The following is a 23,437-nucleotide window of genomic DNA, read 5'->3' as shown; positions in this document are numbered from 1 at the left end:
CTGAATTGATCAAGAGCACCTCTCTTAAGTAGGAATTTTAAAAAAAAGAAAAGGATTGTAGAATGACTGCAAGAATGCTTTGCTGTGTGTTCACATTTTAAAGGAAATCAATGGATTAAATAGGATCAACATCTTAAAATAAGGGAGAATCATAATATTAAGCCAAGGGGAAGCATGTTGCTGGCCTACAGCTGCATCACAAATCTGTGTTTGCACAATTATTAGATACAATTTTCCAGTAGATTAACTGCATCAAGTCCCACAAAGGACCAGCCCATCTAATCAATTCTTTCATTTTTTTACAATATAAATCAAAATATTTTAACTCCAAATTACTTCCTCACACATTCACAGTGAATTCCATGATATACAGCACCACACATTTATAAGAGAATGTATTGTGATATACCGATACAGCTGACAAGATATAAACAGCCAACGTGGCACTGAATAGACGTTGTAGAAAAAGGAGGAGGAGGAAACCAAGATTAATTGTAAGCCACCATCAATCATAAGCGTGGTTTCTCCTAATTCTAATGATGTTTCTGTATATTTCTCTGACACAGTGCTGACATGAAGTTTTATCAGAAACACTGAACTTGGTAATTCTAGCTAATAAAATAATATACAATGGCAATCTTATCTAACAGAAACATTCTCTTTTCTGTGGTTCCCTTTTATTTTGAGAGTAACCCCTTGCATTGAAGAAAATCTAGCATTCATTAAAACATTGCACATTTTTTGTTCAATAAAATATTTATCCATTCTGTAAATATGGAAGAATCCTTCTGTAAAGTCCAAATTTTATTTTATAATTTGTGCTGTATTTTCAAATTTCAAATCTATTAACAACATTTTGTTTCTGGACACTGAGAATTCAGAATAGCCTGCTAATGATTGCTTTCCTCTCTTTCCCTTCATCTTAACTGGTTACAATGCCAGGGCAGGAGATGCAAAAAAAAAGTATGCATGTATAAAATTGCAGAATGATAAACTGACAACAGCCTTATTCATAATCCTACTAGTCAGAAGACAAAAGATTTATTCATTTTATCAGAATAAATCCAAAACAGATTTTTAGTCCATGGGAGACTTGCCTCAAGAAATCATATCCTTCATACAATTATAAAACTGGAACCCAACACTTTTTTATGCTTCTTTATAAACAAGAAGTTGCCCTTGCTTTCTGAGGAACTGACTCAAAAAAAATTTATTCATAATTTACAGCAGGACTGTCAAACTTGTGGCCCGCGTGTCGGATGCGTCATGTGTTGGCCACGCCCATGCCCGGTTTAGCAAAGGGGGGGAAAGTCCCGATAAATCACTTGACTGTGCCATGACAACACAAGTTTGACACCCCTGTTACAGCATATAAAGGAAGAGAATAACTTGCCATGGGATCATTCTTTCAGTCTCTAAGTCACATTTAGCAGGAAGAGTAGTTCTGCATTTATTCCACTTCCCTCTGAAGGACAGGAGATGACAATGGCTACCAAACTCCAGTCAATTCAAAGTGAACTCATGATCCAGGGACCCAGCAATTGGGAATACAGTAACTAATATTTACGATATTGTTTGCTACCATCAGCAGAGAAAACTGGGTTTCACAGATTCCTTTTTCTCTAAAAGGTGTCTTAACACAGGGCTAAAACTTGCAACCTGTAAAGTCAAATTCAACTTATCATACATGTAATCTTGCTTGCTAAAATATTCCAGGAAGGCAATAATATGAAATGGTTTATTAAATGGTTGGCTTACTAAGACACAAATTTACAAACTTTATTCTAGTAATATTTGCTCTGTGCATTCTTGTGATGATATTGTATAATCAGAGCAGCTGTCAATCTGACTAAGTGTCTGTCTTTCGTTTATACCCATTAATGACATATAATCTTTGGAAATATGCTAGCTTCACTACAAAATATCAAGAGTTGACAGTTAACCCTGACATTTTCAAATGTAAAGCAAGTTCTGTTTGAGAGGATTTTTTCTTATTGTTCACTAATTAACTTTAGAATGAACCGTCAGTTGCTGGGCTCTAAAAGCAAGAAGCCTAACTAAAAATGACTGAAGCTTCAGGGACAAGAATGGAAGCCACAAGAACAGAATAGCACAACTAGCAAACTTGAAATGAGTGTACAAATAAAGTGCATAATGATGCATAGATCTTTAATGTAGAATAAGCGCACCTGTATCATTAATTATTAGCAGAAATAAAGAGTTCTGCTAACATGTATCCAGATAATGTTTGGGCCAACATTGTCATGATTCAGTGACATGAGTTCTGCCACAAAAAACATGTTGGATGATTGCACTGATATATACAAAACTGGCTATTTCAGGCTTACAGATTTGATGTCCAGCATCAGCCTTTTGATCATTGCAGGATTAGTTTGACAATTATCTTAAAAAGTAAGATAAGAGGTGTTATCCCTCAACTTAGGTGCTATATTGCAATAGAATAAAAATGATTAATGCTGTCAATGCTATTCTCTGTGCTTTTACAGAGAAGAAATCCTTTTAGTTTAAAAAAATGGTTTCAGCTCAGATTCAGTTTTAATCGTGAAGGCTATTTCAATGGCATGACAAATATCAAGATATCCACCCCAAGGCATTTTCAAACTGAAACCACAGCATTATGGCAATACCAGAAATAAAATCTGTTGTTGTTTTTTTTTAAAAAAAAATCTAAGTACACAGAATTTACTCCAGTTCTGACACCTTTTTAATAGAAATCACTTGTTTAGGAAACAAATAGCACTTTTGTAATTTTTTACAATGTTTCTTACCTTGATCTTATTTTAAGTAACACTAGGAAGACCTCAATATCTTTTTTCTTTTTTTAATTTAAAAAAAGTTGTTTTTCCCCAGATACAAAGATTTGCCCTTGCATAAAAAACAGTGCCCAAAACGATGACACACGGACTCACAAAGACTCACTGTATCTCACTGACACTATTACTTCTAATCTATACCATGCAAGGTCCCATCTACCTTTTTATTGGACTGTCAGCCTGAAAAAAAGAGTTTTTCTATTCCTTATATTTGTAACCAAAAGAGAAAGGAACAAAGGAAACAGGCATTTTACCTATTTGGGCAATACATTAGGGACATGTGCTGTGCTGTTTGGGATACTGTTTTTGCTGGACAAATGTACCAAAAAGAGAAAAAAAAATTCTTTTCACTCATGGCCTGCTTTACAAAAACGCAAGCTGATCATGTTAGTCTCCTTCCCTACCTCAGTAAAAGCTTCCTTCTTAATGTAGCAACTAAATCAACAATGCATTTTATTTGCATTTGAATATATTTTCTGAATGCATTAAGAGAGAGAAAGGAGGGGGAGGACAACCCAAAGTTGCCAGTCTAGTAATCTTCAACCTTTTGGATACTTACTGAAAAATCCTTCCTCATCCTTTGTTGTGTTTTCTGTAAAAACAGTTGTAAATACTGCTTACTGGATAAGTTTTTCTCCCCTTCCCCATCCCCTTTTAGGATACTAGGATTTGTTAATTCTTATTTTTGCATTTTTGGTTTAGTAGTATGGACAATTTAGAAACAGGAAAAGCCCACAGGCTCTTTGGATTTGAAGTTTCCCTACCTAAACAAAAACTGGTCTATAGATAAGGTCTGAAACCTGCTCCTCCCTGCTCCCTACCCCCAAATAAAAATAAAAAACAAACCTATAGTGGCTGTGGAGGCTGCTGCAGGCACACTCTGGTGTAAAATATAGAGAGTAAATATCTTATTTAACTTGGCATGGTGCTGGCTAAGAACCTCCAGCTGGCACTATTCATGTAACATGGTCCAAACTTTGCACGTACACACAGAATAAGAAGGATCAATTGGCAAACTTAGTGCCGCCCGGCACGAGCATCTTTGCACTCTTTCTGGAAGTAAAGAGTTTCTTGTATTTTCCAGAAGAAATCCATTTCCTTTTCTAGAGGATCTGTTATGTTCTTCTGCTTTGCTGCCATCTCCTCTGGCTCCTTCTTATTGTGCTCTGTTATTTAGTCTCATTGCCCTTCTTACAGTTCACCATGCAGCTCTGGGAGGGGGAAGATGCTGGGGTGGAGGTGGCAGCTGTCACATTACTGGCGGAGTCCATGCCATTGGAGATGGCTGCTGAACTGCCCTCAGAGTTTATGGATTTGGAAAGGTTGATGCCTTGGATGAGGCGAATTAACTGTTTTACCTTCTCCAGTGAACTGTGCATTTCCTTCTGTTTTGCCAGGATTGTGTTCTTCATTTCCATACATTTCTGAAGTGAATCAGAACATAAATCTTAGTGAGTACACTGCTGAAAAAGCCTGAACTAATACAAAAAAAGAAAGCAAAATGTGAAAGTGGTATGCAGAACTAACTGCATTTAGCTCAAATGGACTTACATTTACAGGAAGATTTTTTTAAAAAACGTTTTTCCTTGTCTGTAGCTCTCTGTACATTTTATTTAATGCTATGTTTATGCTGTACTATAGATAACAATAGAAAAATACTATATTTAGTAATGTGAAATAATCAGTCTCGGATTCTCAAGCAAGTTAAACACTGAATTTTTCCCTTTGAATGACTGAAATTTCTTTCTGTCTATCTGTGGCATATTTCTAATTTACCATATACACACCTTGATCCAACAGGAACAATCTGTGCAAGAAAATAGAATTCTATACAAAAGCTGCAAAAGTGGTATACGATTCATATTTCTATATTATCTCTAATCACTAGATGAATAACAAGTCCATTATAACTATGATAGCTATCTGTTTTGGAGAGAAGAAGTACAATCTAAATTTGGATGGCTAGTGCAAACATATTTTGCAGTATATCTCTAATTTAGAACATAAACTCACAAGTTTACTTCTCACAAGTTTCATAGAAAGGGAAATAACAAAACTGAAAATTTGGGCTGCTAGCAACTGCAAACAGGCACTATGTATATATACTGATTATAATTGCCCATCTTATATACCATAACCCTGGGCATCTCACAGAACTTAAACATTCTAGCTACAGACCATTGGAATATTTGAAAGATCAGGTACAGACTGTCATGAAGAAAATCTATGTGAATGTTAGAAGTCAACAATGACTTAATGGTACATAACTAATCAATCAATTTAACCAGAGTCTAATCAAGGTTCCTTGTGTGTGAAACCAATGTGTTTTCTTGAAATGGAGTAGACTTCAAGAGATTTTAAAATAATATAGAATATGATTATATTTGAGCCTATGAAGTTCTTGTTAGCTAAATACATATCTTGCCTCTTCTCCAGGAACTCAAGGCAGCTTACATGAGTTTTCCCTTTCATTTATCTCTATAAAAACTCAGTCAGGTAGACTGGGATGAGACCAAAGGACTGGCCAAAAATCACACTGGGATTTTCCATGGTTAATTGCAAACAACTAGCCTTTTGATTTATATATTTAGAAATTAATTCAAATATGATACAGTTTTATTTTAATATGGAGAAAGATTAATATTAATGATCTTACCCAGTGCCAAGATCTAGATGGAAGGCTGCAAGTAAACCCTAGCAAGACTAAGTGGCTGTGAGTTTTGTGTACTCCTAGAGCTGATAAATTACCATCTTTAACTTTGGATGAGGTTATGTTGGGAGTACAATATAAAGAATATGGAATAGGTACAAACTCAGGCTGTACCCCAAAATGCCTTTATTGGTTTCAGCATAAGAATCATTTTACAGAAAAAAAAGGTGGGCAAAGCTAAATGGTTAACATATCAAGATTTGCTGATACAAAAATATGGAGAGCTTAAATGAAGTTAAGAGATCAATTTACTGCAGAGGGATTTAGAATGCAATGGTTTTCATATGCACAATCAAGAGACTTAATGTAGATAAAAAGTAATTGAAATTGAAAAACATAAAACAGAATTTGAAACTGAATCGTATACAAATAACCAACATGTGTTTGTTGAAATGTATAAACTTAGCAAAGTTTATACATTTCAACAAACATATGTTGGCTATTTGAAAGTTTGAAAGAAAATAAATTAAAAGAGTGCATCATACAGAGCCTGGTGGCGCAGCAGACTAAAGCACTGTTATTAACATCAGCTGCCTGCAATTACTGCAAGTTCAAATCTCACCAGGCTCAAGGTTGACTCAGCCTTCCATCCTTTCTAAGGTAGGTAAAATGAGGACCGGATTGTGGGGGCAATAAGCTGACTTTGTATAAATATACAAAAGTATGAAGGCTATTGCTTAACACCATTGTAAGCCGCCCTGAGTCTCTGGAGAAGGGCGGCATATAAATCAAACAAACAAACAAATAAAAAAAGTGAGTTACCAAGCACCCAAAATGCGATCAGGGTTGAAATGAGGGGTCCTTGGTGTTCTCTAAGCTTTGATGTTTTCTTGCAGACAAACTAGGTAACATCATCCGTGCTAGTATGGAGTGGGGGTTTGCTGTCATTTATATTGCAGTGACTTGTCCTGTCAGTATTGGTAGGAGTGGTCTTGGTGGTTCTTTGGTTGGGCTGTTTAGTGTTAACTTGTTTGGCAGTTCCTTGATTGGGCGATTGCTCAGAGAGCATCAAGGACCCTTCATCTCTAGATTGATATGGGATATTAAAAAATCATCTTTTCATGGTTCTTAGTGAAAAGCAAGAAGTACAAATAAATGATCACCTGGCAATGGTTAATACTTACTGTTATAGAATTGCTGAGTTGTTTGACTTTCTGTTCTAATTGTTCCCTTTCCTGCTTTAAATCTGAACTCCATTTTAGTAATTTCTGTTTTTCCTCTTCTTTTGCTGTAGAAGAGAGATTATTAGTTGTGCTATATAGATGTACTCTCTTATCGATTTTTTTTATTTACCACCAGCATTAAATGACAGTGAATGCGATGCTGCATTATTCCTGATGTTTTAGATGGATTCACTAAAAAATAATCCCACATTGTCCTGCTAATTTGATTACTAGGGTTATCAAACATTTGGTTATTGATTTTATTATTTTTATTTAATAACTGAGTAGAAAAAACATTCTGGTCATTTTTTTAAAAAATAAAAATCAAACCAAAGATTACTTAACTTACCTGTTTTGTACGCAATATATGAATGAACAATTGCTAAAGTCCCTGGCCATGGAATTGCTTCTTCTTTCTTCAGCATCTGAAAAAAAAGGAGGGTCAACATTTGGCTGACATATTCTACTTCTAGGAAAGATTTAATATAGTCCCTCAAACCATTCTCAATATGTACATTCATAGTTGTCTTCTTAGAATTGTTGTATAAAATTAAACAACTTTAATTTCTTATAGGATTTATTTCTAGGCCTGAGACAAGCAGTTGGATTGGGATGGCCAGAAGTTGAGGTTTCACTAAAGAAAAGAAATGAGCAAGAGTATACGTAAGCACTAAAAGCACCTGGTTGCATAGTGGGTGTAAATTCTGATAAAGAATGCACAATTCATAAAATAAATAAAATAAATGTACTAAAACGATATATATTATTTTGTTTTGAGGAAAATAGAGCAATGGAAGATATAGCCTTGCTGCTATGAAATTGTTAAAGGAGCTTAGATTATTGCCACTGCCTCTAAATAAAGACACTTATTTTAAATACTTGGAATTAGAAAACAGTCACAAAATAACAAAACAGTAACAGGCAGGCAGGAATTGTGTTAATAAACATTAACCCCTAAGTGCCTATGATAGTGCTCTACCAAGGAAGACAGTTTTCCTCCCCAAAATAAGTAAATAAATACAATTGGGAATGTTGGTTAAATTTCTTAATAAAGCATTATTTAGGTGGAAAAAGACATCAACACTCTACCTAAGCTAGTAATCGTTTCATTTACCACATGCAAAAAAACCTCCTCCACAGACTGGAAAGGCCTTAAAAGTATTAACAGTATGAAATACTCTTTTGTGTTTTACCTCCCACAAAGGAGGCCAGCTAAATCACAGCCTCAGCAATTCCTGTGAATCTACAAATCTTTCCTGCTGTGAATTATAAAAAACCGAACTGGAATGAAAAGGCAACATATCTGATCTTACATTTTCAGTAAAGAGGACGATGACTTTCTGACTCAGACTGCTGCTTTAAGTAGCTCAAATACCAAATGCGCTGGATTTTCAGAAATACAGTAACATTACAATATATAAAAAATGCCTTTTGTCATGGTACTACATCTGACCACTGTCCTCATCACAGCCTGTGGATATTAATTTGGCAGTCATTCAGGGAAGGCTGGCCTTTGTTGCTGTGATACCAGCTTTTGGAAAACTGTCTCCCTAGCCACAGAGTAAGGAATGACCTCACAGCAATTTCATTTTTTCATTTAATACTTGTTTGTGTTTTTAAAATCTATTATTATTTGTTATGTTTATTGAATTTTATACAATTCTGTACATATTTTAACCTGCGTATATTGCCTGGATGTTTACTGCACACAGACACTATTTAAATTTATACATGAATAGCGATGCATTTCTTAAAATGAAGTAGCAAATAGAGAAGGGACACATCTGGATATGAAGACACATCTGGATATTACAGTCACTCTTTATTGATCTTCTTCATCCCATATGATTTATATCTGCTTGCAGGCCCAACTATTTCTCTGCAGGGCAAAGTACCACATGAAAGATTGCCAAAAAAAAAAAACCCAACTAAAAAAACAATGTTTGGGTAAATATTGGACATTTTGGTATGTGCATCTCCCATAAATGTCCTTTGTTTTGAGATTAATTGCATGTTTGATTATATAGATTTCCTTAACTGGCTTGAAAATAATGGACTTTCTGACATAAAAATATTAATTTGGGTGGGGAGGGAAGAAATAGTTATGCATAATGATGCAAAAGATCATTTATAGGTCAAAAAGAAGATTTGGTCAATGTTTCTGACTTTGCCTTTGACAACTAACCACAGTACTTATGACATAACAATGGCAGAAAAATATTCTATAATGTAGAAAACAGAGGCAACCTTATTAACAAATAAGTTAAGAACTGCAAAATTCATTCAATTTAGCAATGCCTACTGATTTGTAGATAAGCTATGCATTATAGGCCAATTCCTCTAACTCTACATAAATCAAATGAAAACTTTTTCTAATCTGTTACAGACAACCTTTTTTGGTGCCTACTCTTTTGTGTGAAACAACAATACCTGGTCTTGACATTTGGGACAAATCCACATGCCCTTAGGAATTGTTTTCAGAGGTGGGTCTAGACAATCCAAGTGATATACACGTGAGCATGTATCACACATAAGTAGCTGGCCACTTTTCCTGCAAACACTGCAAAAATCTTCATGGATATCACCCTATAAAATAGAAAACAGGGAGAAAGGTTTTTTAAAAAAATATTTTCAATTTACATTAAAAATGAAAGTAAAGTTTATGCATGAGAGACTCATACGTATGAAAGAAAACTACCCAAACTTGCTCCATTTTCACCATAAAAATTATTAAGAAAATTTGTAACATCACTTTTTAAGATATACTACTTTTTGTAGTAGACTTGTCAAGCAAGAACATCATTTCTTTTGTTGCTAAGAAAATAAATCTAGCGTCAGGGTGAAATTCCCAATCAACTACAATTTTAAAAGTATTGCGGTAGTAATACATCAATGTAATATTAGTACCCGTATGATACTACTATTAATACTACTACAAAAATATTTTTAAAGAATGAGGGAATATGTACATTTGCATGCTAGAAGTGGGACTACTCAGTTTAAATTAATATGCAAGTTAATTATTTGCCACTGAGTAGGTTCAACCTCTGGTTACTCCATTAATGATCGCCATCTCAACCTATATATAACACTTGCAGTTCCTCCAAGGACATTCCTAATGTTTCTTTGATTCTGCTCATCCAATATATCAGTTGCCTTCTCCTTCCTCAACCCTCTCTGTTCTTGCGTTATTTCTGACCCAACATCATCTGTTCACATCACATGCCCAAAGTACACTCTGAATGTTTCTGCTTGCTGGTTACTGTAGAGAACAGTCTTTATTTGGTCTGAGAGTGTTTGGCATTGTTGAAAGAACAACTATACCTTTGTTGGTGTTTGCCATTGTTGTATTTATATTAATTCACTAAAATAACACACTACAACATTGGCTTCTGACTTAAAAATATACTGCAGCAAAGAAGTATAAAGAGTATATGGTGATGTCAGTGTAATTCATTTAGAACAGCTTCCCCCAACCTTTTGGGCACCAGGGACCAGATCTGCAGAGAAAGGTTTTTCCGTGGACTAGAGGGGGCGTGGTTTCATGTGCTGCCTGCATCCCGTAGATGGGGCTTCGCTTGTTTGCATGGCCTGTTTTTTGGCATGCCGTGAACCAATGGTGGTCCATGGACCAGGGGTTGGGGTCTCCTGATTTAGAGAACTCATTTTATATACTCACACAGGTAATATTTTTGATGGAGGGAAACAAAATGATCAGTAATATTTTAAGATGAATGAATGTAATCTGAAATAAGACTGTAAAATCTGAATTATCTGAATTTGAATTATCTCAAATACAACTGTATATAAGTGGCTACAAAACAATGGCAAAAACATAATGGATTGCAATATTGGCTTTACTTATGAGGGTAAATATAATTTAATTCCAATTTTTACCACAGCCTTTCCTGAGAAACGTAGACAATTTAATAATCTAATAAAAGGATATATTAAGTGCTCTGGCTTCACTTACATCAATAGTCTGAAAATCAAATGTTTTCAGTTTCTACTTAAAGTATGGGATTTCCCTTTTCTCTTTTTGGCAGCTCTGCACAACATCCTCCAACTTCTGAAGCAGATCTCAGAAGAGTTTTCAAAGATTGCAAAGGGGAAGGGAATCTATTCCACCTCTAAACTCATTTGCCTGAAGGTACATTCATGAATTCAGTCCAAGGACAGATCTATCAGTTTCTAGTTTAATTAATCTAAGACTTCAGTAAAAAGAGCAACCAAAACACATGTCTATGATAAGTATGAAGCTGCTAGAGTTACTTATTTTGTGTTAACTCCTGGATTTTAATTTTAGCATATTGTACACAGATAAAGATTGAAAGAAGTCAAAATAACAAAATCAGAAGAAGAAAACATATTACTATACAGTATTCTTTTTGATGAGCTGAAGGCAATTCTGACAAGTTGCTAAAACTGAATCCCACTTTCTAAAACGCTTCAAATTTAGAAGTAAATACCGGTAGTAAGATCTGTAAAAATAGCCAATTTTCTGTAAAATATGGCATTCCATAGGAACTTGAATAGTGGTAAATAAGATGATTCACAGCTTGCAAACTGGTTCTGAATTATGTAAGCTATTTCACACTATCCTCAAAACAACGGTAAGCTACCTTTATTATGAGTAATGTATTAAATAATGACAGAGTATCAACCATTTGGGAGATGGGATTACTCCCAAGCACTGGCTAATGCTTAAACTTTCTAATTGCATGAAAATCAATGCTTCACACTCTGGAGGTAATATCATTAATTTCCAGCATGAGTATGTTATCTTGACCTATGAATTATCATGGTCTGGTTCCACAAGCACAATATATCAAATGAGTGATGAATTCCTAGGGCTCAATTTAAGGAAGAAATATTGGGGGTAATAGTTTCAAAGTTTAAAAAACCTCTCGGGGCCATTCCTGATCTCCTCCAATCCCAATTTTAGCCGATTGATCACAATTGAGTCCAAAATTTCCATTGTTAAGCAAGACAGTTGTTATGTGAGTTTTGTCCCATTTTACAACTTTTCTTGCCACATTTGTTAAGTGAATCACTGCAGTTGTTAAATTAGCAACACGGGTGTTAAGTGAATCTGGCTTCCCCTTTGCATGTCAGAAGGTCACAAAAGGTGATCACATGATCTGGGACACTGCAGCCATCTTAAATACATGCCATTTGCCAAGCATTCAAATTTTGATCATGTGATTATGGGGATGCTGCAACAGTCATTAAGTGTGAACAGCAGTAATAAGTTATTTTTTTCAGTGCCATTGTAACTTCGAATAGTCACTAAATGAATGGTTGTACGTCAAGGACTACCTCTATATAAAATCAGTTTCATAAAAATTAAGGGAGGTTGGGCAGGATTCAAATTATAGGGGGATCAGCACTCTTAACTTGTACAGTCATGTGAAAAAAATACATAAACCCACATAAAGTGTTTTTCTTTTCTGATATTAATTTAGGGTTATTATTTTAATCTTCATTCAAATGGTATATAAATGTGATGTAACTCAACCAAAAAAGCTATGAAAATTGATTTTGCATTCGTTTATTTAACAAAAAACTAACAGATGTACCATTTCTTTTATGGAAAAAGCAACCTTGGCTTTAATACCTGGTACTGCCCCTTTTGGCAGAAACAACCTGAAGTAGGTGATTCTTTTAACCGTCTACCAGTTTCTAGCATAGACTGGGAAGAACTCCCCCCCCCCATTTCTCTATGCAGATTTAGGATCATTGTCATGTTGAAAGGTCCACTTTCAGTTGAGCTTTAATGTTCTGACAAATGATCTCACACTATTTTCAAGTATCAATGAAAAAATTCTAGTGGATTCTATGATGGTGAGCTGCCTAGGTGCTGATATAGCAAAGTTTTAATCACCATGCTTTATGGTTAGTAAGGATGACATGCTATTTTTTGTTTTTGCCAAACATGTCTTTTGATATTTTGGTACTGTGCCAAACAACTTGCTTTTTCTGTCTGGAGCACATTGTTTCAAAAGTCTTTGTCTAAGTGTTCACGAACAAATTTTAGTCTTGCTTGGGGTTCTTTTTGGACAGCAAATATTTCCTCCTGGCACTCCTCCCCAAATGGGACAACTTGCCACAGCCAAATCACTGTGACCAACTCACCACAGCCAAGGACAATTCATTGCAGGACAATTCAACAGATACAAAAGTTAAATTAATTTCAACAGAACAGTGGTCAATAATAATAAAACAAAGAAAATGAATCCAGAAATACCAGTGTTACAATAATTTTGACAAAAACATTCTCACCAATAGTAAAAGTAATTGATTGAAACAATACAGATTTGAATTGTTATGTAGCAAGCTGGCTGTGATGAGTTGTCCGGTGGTGAGTTGGCTGTGGCGAGTTAATTGCAAATTGGCTGTGGTGAGTTGGCCACGGCAAGTTGTTTTAGACTCCACCCATCCCATATAGATCAATTGTGAGCAGCTTCTCCATAATGGTAGACCCATGCATTTTGACAGCAATAGTGGCAAGAACAATGAGTAGGCCACGTGACAAAATTCTGGAGTAAGTAATTGAAGAGTAATGAAACCTGATTAAAGATACAAATCCAGAACTTTCAGTTCTAAGTTATTATCATAAGAACAAATGTTGTTCCTATGAATGTTAATTATATATTATCAGTAAAGGGTTAGAACAATTTTTACACAACAAATCTGTATCAAACAGAGGACTGATTTTACAGAGAGCGTTCTGTACCACTGAAGGCTAAAGTAAGGGAGCAAAATCCATTGTCCAGGAATCTGTAAAACACAAGATGCTGCCAAAAGCCATTGAAACGGTTTGCCTGCATATTGATTTGGTGAAGCCTGAGGAATTAATTCATCCCATTCCTAATGATTAATACTTATCATGAGTTCTTATGATCTGAATATGACAGGACACCAAAAAAACTTGATTTCCTTCCTGCCACTCCTTTGCTAAAACATACACACAACTGCATCAATCTCTCTGTGCATCTGAAAAGATGAATGGAGGGAAAATATCCTAGAGATACTAGGACACTATAGAATCCATCTATGCTAGGAAAAATGGCAAGGAGAGGGGAAATATCAGTAATGCAGAGTCCAGGAGTGAACATTTTGGGGCAATTTAAAGTACTTCTTAAAAAAATGAATTCTGAAGTTTCTGCACAATAGTTTGCTTCAAACTATGTATAATTCAGCAAGAATTACTTACGTCCATGGAGCTGGGGCTGGGTAAGGATACAGGCTGAACAGTTGCGGGGAAAGTAAATGTCTCTGTCTTTTCATTTTCAGGGGAATCAGGATGACTGGACAGAGGGGATGTGGGGGTGAGAGCCCCAAATCCCAGCACAGTGTTGTATTTAGGTGGACGACCTACATATTAACAGAAGGAAACAAAAAGGGGAGGAAAATAATCTTACATACCTTTGGACATTGCTCCTCATTGGCTAGCATGAAAAAGGAAGCGATGAGGTACAGAGAGGTAGTTAGTATAATAGTCACAAGTGAAAGGAAGCCAAGATTCTCACATTAATTTTAAGACATTTACAAGAATAATTTCAAAAAGGATAATATGAGAAAAAACCTTGCAGTTTCTCAGGTTGCTACTCCTAACAATGGTATGTCATTTCAGTCTTAATGTTTTGAGTCGTTCCCTCCATGTTAAGCCCCCAATTGACTTCTACCAAAAGTTGCCATGATCCATACCCCTTCGATTGAATGAAATATCTTCATAATCCTTAAAACAGTATCTAGTAATACTTCATTAATTTTCTAAGTCTCATTTCCTCTTTTTCTTAGAAATCTGAAAAACTGAGGTATCATTTGGAGGCTATCCATAACATTTTCATTTAGGCAAGAATATTTATATTAGATTTGGAAAATATATTTTTTTATTAAGGAATATTTTAAAAAATTATAAAGCATTCTTCATCTAGACCAATCATAAATGTAAAGAGCACTTTTGTTATTCATAAAATAATTTTGACATAAAATTGCCTAGTAAAATAAACTATTATTCTAAAGTGAACTATTATTCTAATTGAAAATATAACCCTATAGTATTTTACTAATAGTTTTCTGATGACTGATAAACAAAATTACAAACAAGAGGGAAACATGGAATTAAGCATTCATAGGTAACTTGTTTTAATTAAGCTGTACCAAACAGGTAAAGAGTGATAGAAACAAATATAAAAGTTTCTTTTATGTAACCAAGAACAAAATGCCAAAAGCAATGGGAAAAAAATATCAAATCCACTTTAGTTATAATGACATATTTTGGAAAAGAAAAAAACTTGCACAGTGGAACCTGCAATTGACTGTTAAGCCTTTTAATCACTTATATTTATATATACAGTAGATTCAAGTACACTATTAGAAGAACAATATCTAAAGTTCATCAATAGACATTTTAATTACAAAGTATTGCTTTAAAATTACAGCTTGCATTTCAAGTTATCAACTTTATTTTTAAACAAGCTCAGCACCAAGGGAATTATTAAAAAGCATTAACAGAATCAAGGCCAGATATTATATAATGCTCACTCAGCTCTATTGTGCAACTAATCAGCAGTATTTTATATCCAAAACAAAATCTAAATGCTTGAAGAAGCTTTTTCAGGTTTATTATCAAGAAAATATTTTAAGAAGTATATAATGTAAACAACCTGGGCTGGTCCATCCACACATGCTCCATGTGACTAAGCCATCTAACTGCAAATGGTTGAAGAGGCACACCTTCTTTTTACAAATTCAAATTGGGAATGAGAATAACAAATCTCTGGAAGGTGGCTACTTCCATGTTCACTCTTAAATCCTGTATTGAACCTGCCTAACACCTGAAATTGTCTTTTTTTAAAAAAGTTATTTTTCTGAGTTTGGGGTTTTAACTGTCAGAATGGGAGTAGTTTGTCTCATAGAGGAAAGGTATTAAAAAAAAATCTGCCAACACTGAAATGCTATTGTACAAATTTATAATAATCCCTGTACTTGAAATACTGTGTATAGTTCTGGTTACTGTATTTGAAAAAGGTTATAATAAAAGTGGGGAAAATACAGAAAAGGACAACTAAAATGATCAAGATGCTCAAGCACTATTCTTCTTTAAAAAAGGTATAATATTTCAAAAATTTTAGCTCAGAAAAAAGTACCTAAGGAGTGATAAGACCGAGATGCATACAATCATGCTTGATTTAGAAAAATAAGGCATTTCTCTCTTTCTCTCAAAACTTGAAAACTTTTAGGCTTAAGGCACCAGAACTTGGAGTCTTCCGGTTGATGTCACAGCGAGATTGGACACAAGGAGCGGGTCTCCGCGCTCCCGTGCCAAGTTCTTACCATTGGTGGGCTCCAAAAGGAGCCAAATCCGCCATGTAGGGGCGGTAAAGCAAAGAGGGGCGCCCTGGGAGACCATGGAGAGTCACAACTCTCCTGCTGGACCCCGGGTTTTTTTTCCCTCTCAGCCAACACAAGGAGAAGAGGCAGTCTAAAGATGGCTGCCATGAAGTTGGGGCAGCTGAAAAACACCTAAGACTGGTGCTGGAGTGGAGTTAGTGAACAGTGTCTAGAACTGGGTGAGAGGATTCTTTCTTAATTAAAACCTAACCCAAAAGGAAATAATCCAGGAAAAGAGAGGCTCACAACTATTTGCAAAAGCAGTGATTAAGCACTTTGAGAAGAATTCAGAATTAAAAGAATTAAGAGAAAAGCAAAAAATAAATAAATCAAAAACCTGTTAAAAATACAGATAATTGGACTTTTAATGACAATAGCAATAGCACTTAGAGTTATATACTGCTTCACAGTACTTTTTACAGCCCTAAGCGGTTTACAGAGTCAGCCCCCAACAATCTGGGTTCTCATTTTACTGATCTCAGAAGGATAGAAGTCTGAGTCAACCTTGAGCCGGTGGGACCTGAACTGCCGAACTGCTGGCAATCAGCAGTCAGCAGATATAGCCTGCAGTACTGCACTCTAATCACTGTGCCACCACAGCTCTGAGCAGGCGTTGTTCTGGAAAGGCATTTTAAAAATACTGGAACTATTTATCTAAAAAAGTAACTTTGTTTCTATATTTTGACTTATTAAACTGGTTAACATTGAAATCTAAAATGAGAGTGTCATCTGCTGATGAAAGAAAAGTATAACATATTCTTAAATTCTGACAAGGATATGTTTTATGCACCTACGTCGTGATTATTGGAGATTTAAATATAAGAATAAGAAATATTTTTTTAAATTAAAGAGACCCCTGAATGCTATGATACAAGATTGAACACATAGAGGATTTAGGAGATTCTGGAAAGCCTTTAGGATTATCTAAAGGAACAGACTGATTAACTATGGAATACAAAAATTGTGAACTTTGAATTCTTTTTGGGGAGTGACTTTAGGCTTGAATATATGGTTTTTGGATTACTGGACAAGAGCGTGACTTATTAAAACAAGACAAGATGCTACATCAGGAGGAAATGAGTGGAATTTGGGAAGAAATGGCGTCAGAGTTTCAAACCATCAAGGACATTCTGATAAGAAACCACAAGGAGATTAAGAATTTAATACATGGCATGGATGAAAAACTGGGAAATATTATACAAAGGACAATGAGTAATCACGATGCCCAGGAAAAAGAGGAGCCAATTGAAAGAGCAGATGAAAAAGCAGAACAGATGAACCAGCAAACAAAACAAGACGACAAAAAGGGGACAATAACAAAACAACAATGACTGATGAAATGAACCAAGGGGAAAACATTTTAAGAGATTTAAAAACGGAAACGGGGATTCAGAAAGACATTTTTGAAAGGGAAACAGGGGCAGGGGTGGATATTTTGGAAGCTAGACAATGGAAACGGGCAGAGATGGGAAAAATGTTTAAAATGAATAGTCAGGACATAGATGCAGATAGGGATAAAGGTCCAAGAGAGAAATATGGGAAGTTAAAAAAACGAACAATTAAAATGGGCAAGAGATGACAGAAAGAATTTGTTCTTAAATATAATGGTAGCATGATTAAACATTAGTATAGGGATAGAAATAAGAGAGAGGGAGAATATTAGTATACACATTTTTATACAGTAAGATAAAAGTAATAATAAGAGGGAAGATTAGAAATTGAATGTTGGTATTGTTATGTATGTTTAAACAATATTGTATTGGCATTGGAATAACATATTGAAACATTGAACTATTAAATAATGAAAGTTTATAATCTAATACAAATATGTGTATAAACACTAGAACTACATAAGCTTGAGGAATGTAACAAATATGATTAATAGAACTATTTTTATTTGTACTAAAATGTATGATAACTAGATGCTACACTGTTCATGCATTGATATGGATATATTGTAAAATAAAATAAAAAACCTAGGAAAAAAAAGACACCAGAACTTGATTCCACTTTCTGTTCAGCAGGATTACATTTCATCATTCATCTCAATTTTCATTTTTCTTTATGGCCATATGAGAATTTATTCACCAAATTATTCCATTATTGGCCATTTTCATACATCCTCCCTGACCTTGTTTTCTGTGGTTCCTACTCTCTCTCTCTCTCCCTCTCTCTCTCTCTCTCTCTCTCTCCCTCTCCCTCTCTCTCTCTCTCTCTTCTTTTTTTTTTTTTTCCCTAGAGCCTTTATTTCTTCTTTGGGTCAATGCCATTACTACTTTTTGCCTTTATTAAGAATTATAACCTTGGCTCTGACTAGAATTGTTCTAATGCACACGTTATGTCATATGTATGTAATTATTTGTAACAAGGAAACAAAAGTACTGTCCTTCATAGAGCATGCAAGCTTAATTTAATTTTTTTCAGTGTTGTATGAATTTTTTAAAATGACTCATTAGTATTTATGTTTGTGCTGTTAAGTAGTATATCAAGGTTTAGCAAATATCTGTAGTATTTATATTTTTTTCCTATGCTGGATATTTTGACTAAACAAGAGTTTGTAGGAAATATTGCTGCAATTCCTAGAGGGCAGCTAATGAAGCTAACATAAAGGAAATTAAAAATAGACAAAAAAGTATTTCTTTATATAGTGCAAAATTAATCTGAGGAATTCATTATCAAAATATACAGTTATGGATGCTAACTTGGATAGTGTGAAAACAACTACTGTATTCATTTTGAAAATTCTACACTACATCTGTGTAGGGTAAAGGATACCTCCAAATATTAATTGAAAATGAACAGCAGGAGAGGGGAATGTCTCCATATTTTTTATGTGACTACATGGAAGCATATGGTTGGCCATTGTGAGAAACAAAATCCTAGATTATGAGGGGACTTGGCTGAAACCAGAGCAGCTATTTTTCTGTTTGTATGATTATTTAACATTTTTGATTCATGTATCATCCCTTTTCTTAATTAGAAATTTACCTCGTTTACGTGTCCCAGGATGCATTGTGCTGTTCAGGTATGTGACCGCACTCTTCTTGCGCTTTGTAAAAGATAGGAACAAAGTAATTATTAAAACTTGTTAACTGAAATCTATAGAATCACCGATGTATATCCATATATAACATAAACAAACATGCTTTACGAATGCATTCATCATTGTATTAACTAGAACACCTACTCCAGAGAAGATGGACTTTCGTGAAAACACTGACAGAACATAACAGACCTATTTCCACTAGCAACAAGAGAATGATTTGATGCTAAATCTTCATCATTCAACAACTAGTCTATAACTTCTAGAAATATATCAGAGCAAACCCAACTTAGTTTTCTAGTGTCTTTGAGGGTGGGTATAGTTGAACTATTAGGCAATGCCAGTAGCAAATGCTGCGGGTCATGGAGTGGCAACTGAGTACTGGAAAGCAGAGCAACCCAAAACCACCCTACTTCTCTTAGATGCAGTAAGGACAGCCATCATTCATAGAAGTCATTTGCTAAACATCGAACTGGGAAGGGAAGTAATTTTAACCTTCTTTTTAGGCTGGTTTGGCCATCCCATGTCCGGATAGTGGACATGAGAGCATCAAAGCAAGATTTTATTTCTAATGTATAAATAAGAGATTGCTACCTCAGGCTCAAAAACAGCTCCACTGTAAACTGGATTTGCTGTGGTTCTTCGTTTTCTTTCTTGTCTTTTACTTTGTATTTCTTGAGGAAATAAATAATTTGGTTAGAAAATAAAAGCATTTCCAAGCACAAAGATTTTGTTTTAGAATCTGAGAAACCAGGAGTCAGAATCTATCATTTCTGATAATCCTTGCACAAAAATAATCCTAAAGAAACAGCGGTATTACATAAAAATAGATTAAAAATGCATCAGTACATGACACCAATTCAACTTAAACGATTACAGCCTACATCTTCAAAAAATCTAACTTTATATTTTTATAACTAATGAATCAAGCGAAATTTTCAACTGATAATTAGTACAAGATTCATTATAGTATATGAATTTTTACCATGAATATTGCAAATTGATGACAAAAAGCATTAAAGTCAAAATCAACAGCTGCAGAGAAGTGTAAAGACTTATTTAGTTGCTCAATGTATATTGCAACTCTTTTCCATGCAGTAAGTCCGTGATAGGTTACAAATATACAAGGATTATTTTTTAAAAAATTGCAAACACGTTAATAGAAAAATGCATCAAAATATATGTAAACATCTCATTCACTGTCATTTAGGAGTAAATGAAATTATTTGTTGAGGTATTTCAACAAGCTTTAAATTAAAGGAAGCCCTTTTATCAAACATACTGTGTTTCCCCAAAAATAAGACCCTGTCTTATATTTTTTTTGAACCCTGAAATAAACTACTGGGTTTATTATCAGGGGATGTCTTATTTGGGGGGAAACAGGGTATCCAAAATCTGTTTACAATTTAGGTCCACTTATTAAATCAGGTTTTTTTTTTTTCCAAATATATGTTGCAGGCCAAAAGATAATAACTTTCTATTTTGAACTATATGAGAACATACACTTCATCATGTTTGAGATTTTCTTAAAATATGTTAAGCACATAGTTCTTTCTGGTAGCATAAAACTTTATTTTGTTCACATTAAATCCAAAGCATTTCTTTGAAAATAAACTCAATAAAGTGAAATGAAACTTTTTCCTATTAATGGGTCTTGGTGTTTTATTGATTAAAAAAACAATGAAAAACCTTAATTTTCTTTTTACCTTCCAGATGATCATGCGTAACAAGTCCAAGAGAAACCATAAAGGCAAGTTTCTGAATTAAGAGAAACAAAATTGAAATCACACAGTATTATAGAAAATTAAATTAGCTGATAATAGTCATTACTTAATACAAATGACTCAACAATATGCATCAACTCTTAAGAAATTTTGGGACTCTGCATTTTTGGTTGAGTTGGTTTTTCAAGATAGGTCTGGACAATTAAAATGCCATCTTCAGTCTTTGCTTCTAATAATGAATTTGATCCTACCAGCTTTCAGTAATACCAATTAAATCATATTCTTCCTGAATTAAGCTTTCTAGTTATTCTAACTTGTGTCCCACACTTTGTGTATTGGGTAATGATGCTGGAACACTTGGTCATACAATTTGATCTATTCCTTCTGGTATTTACATGCTCATTGTTGATACCACTACATTCTGCACTTCCTTACCGGCATCATACTATTTTCAATTATGTCCTCTCCTTCCCTATAGGATTCAGTCCTCCTGACCAAGGTCTCTTCCAAACTTATCCTCCCAGTTCTCATAACATGCAGCCTACCTCTTGCATTCCAGTATCAAAGAAACAAAAGCATTCTTGTTGGTACCTAATCAGTATACCTAATTGTTCCTTTGGAGAATTCTCTTTTTAAACTATGTCCTTTTATAGGAAAGAAGGAAGGGAACACAAACTGAGCCCCAAGTAACTTTGTCTTCCTATCCAGTGCTTCTTAGTCCTTGCAATGATTTCAAGATAGTATTTGGCTATGTATTTGTTCCCATATGGATCAGAAGGGAGGGATATTTATCAATGGGTTGGGAAGCTTTTTGTCATATTCCAAATGTGTGCCCAGAAAAGCATCATACTCCTCTTGACTGGCTGGTTAACAGGACACCACCATCATTTGTTTCCTGCTCCCAGGGAAGAGGATGGCATCCTTTCTTTTGCAGAACCTGTGGCACCCCCTTCTTCAGTTCCTCAGATTTATGGCAGCTGCTTTTCTTTTGATACAGAAATATAATAAACAGTGAGATTCTGGAATCTATTCTCCAACTTTCAATTTTAAAAGCCAGATTGCTTTCCTCCATCTCTCCAATCCTCTCATTTTGCTTTCTCTGTTTTCCAGGGAGCTTCTTAATTCAGCTATCTTTCCACAAGCACTTCCTGTGACCTATTTATGAATTCCCTATCTCCCCTGATAAGCCAGGGAATGAAAATTTTATCTATAGTTCTTTCAACCATTCTTCCAGGATGGTAATCTTTTTGCATTTGTAGCACTAGAGCTCTTGCCTTCAGCAAAGAAAACAAATATGGCACATCTCATACTGATCACAACAGTAATTTTCTGCCTTTGTGTTCCTCTGATGAAAGAAAGAATGAACAACACACACATAAAGCCTCCTCCTTGGTTCCTATACAGGAATTCCCCCACCAATCTACTGTCTGCCTGTTGCTGGGGAGCTGGCTTCCCCACAAGCTTCTGTACAACTAGATCAACAGCAAGAAATGTCCAATCATGTATAATAAGCAATCATCAGCCCAATGGACTATCAGAAAAACAGTCAGCAGAAGTCCCAAAGTGCTTTCAGAAGTCCAGTTGCCTTTTGAAAAGCAGCTCTGAAACTGCCATGTCTTGGAAGATTGAGAATTTCCATAGACAGTCAGCAGATGCAATCAATCACCAGTCTTTATCTTCCCTGGCTTTTTCTCTTTTATTCTGTCTCTCCTGCCTCTTCCCTATTCTTAGTCAAACTTAAATAGGCAAGCTCCTATTTATTTACTCAGTAAACTCACTCTCTAGGGACCTGGCTTCCTTACATGTCATCTGAAGCTGCCCCAAATTACTCTCCGTAAAATATGTTACAATTCTAATTATAGTGTATTTTACATCCATCTTGGGAATAAAGCAAACAGTAACACATTTCCCCCAGTTTATCCTAAGAAAAACTGGGATAAAATGATATATTTAAAACAGCGGAAAATAATTTCAAAAATTAGAGTTCATATAAATGACAATGCTTTTTTTTTTATTAATCAAAACTGTCACCATCAGAAATGTGTAGGAATTAATGCCAGAGTAGCATACTATATAGTTTTAAAATGTTGGGTTTGAATGTGGTTATTTGAATCTTTGTGGTATTAAGTCCCTAATAAAAGACATTCAAAATAACCTCATGTAATTCCTGACAAAGCAGGAACAGAATGTCATACATAGCCACATTGTTAATAGATTATTTTAAAGGTACCTTTTTAAAAGTATTCTTTTAAAGACTTCAAATATATGTTTGCTTCTTTATTTGTTAAATGCATAATCCATCTTCCTTTCAGGAACTCAAAATAATATACATAGTTCTTCCTTCTCCAATATTCCCCATGATAATCCTGTGAGGTAAACTAGACCAGATAATTACTAGGTCAAACTCAGTGAGACTCTGTCCCTGAGGGGGATAAGTAGCACCTGTTTTACCCACTGTGTTGTGAAGTATATGCCTGGCAATTTTTCCTCACTCTCTTAACCAGGGATACTGAGATACAATTGAATGATGCCATTTCCAGCTTTCCATGATGACTGTGGACTGA

At 34.9% G+C, this 23,437-nt stretch overlaps 1 protein-coding gene across 23 annotated transcripts in view; it reads right to left on the bottom strand.

Annotated features, from left to right (window-relative positions):
- Positions 1-2,702: 2,702 nt before the first annotated feature.
- PHF21A (PHD finger protein 21A) overlaps positions 2,703-23,437 on the bottom strand; it is a 158,205-nt gene continuing 137,470 nt past the window's right edge. For 13 of the 23 annotated variants that reach the window (XM_087876644.1, XM_034417437.3, XM_087876661.1 and 10 more), the window contains 8 exons: positions 20,856-20,907; positions 19,744-19,823; positions 19,095-19,155; positions 13,924-14,084; positions 9,138-9,293; positions 7,057-7,132; positions 6,669-6,772; positions 2,703-4,258 (listed from right to left, as the gene is read on the bottom strand). In XM_087876644.1, the coding sequence (XP_087732770.1) occupies positions 4,004-4,258; positions 6,669-6,772; positions 7,057-7,132; positions 9,138-9,293; positions 13,924-14,084; positions 19,095-19,155; positions 19,744-19,823; positions 20,856-20,907 (945 nt within the window). In that variant the 3' untranslated portion in view covers positions 2,703-4,003. Of the gene's footprint in view, positions 4,259-6,668; positions 6,773-7,056; positions 7,133-9,137; positions 9,294-13,923; positions 14,085-14,135; positions 14,159-19,094; positions 19,156-19,743; positions 19,824-20,855; positions 20,908-23,437 lie in introns of all 23 variants that reach the window. The other 10 variants (XM_087876720.1, XM_034417443.3, XM_034417444.3 and 7 more) reach the window with 1 other exon arrangement.

The sequence above is a fragment of the Pantherophis guttatus genome, chromosome 1, assembly GCF_059756535.1.
Source record: "Pantherophis guttatus breed Tessera chromosome 1, ASM5975653v1, whole genome shotgun sequence".
Taxonomy (NCBI): Eukaryota; Metazoa; Chordata; class Lepidosauria; order Squamata; family Colubridae; genus Pantherophis; species Pantherophis guttatus.
Note: the sequence above shows the minus strand (reverse complement) of the source record. Positions and strands in the feature narration are given on the sequence as shown.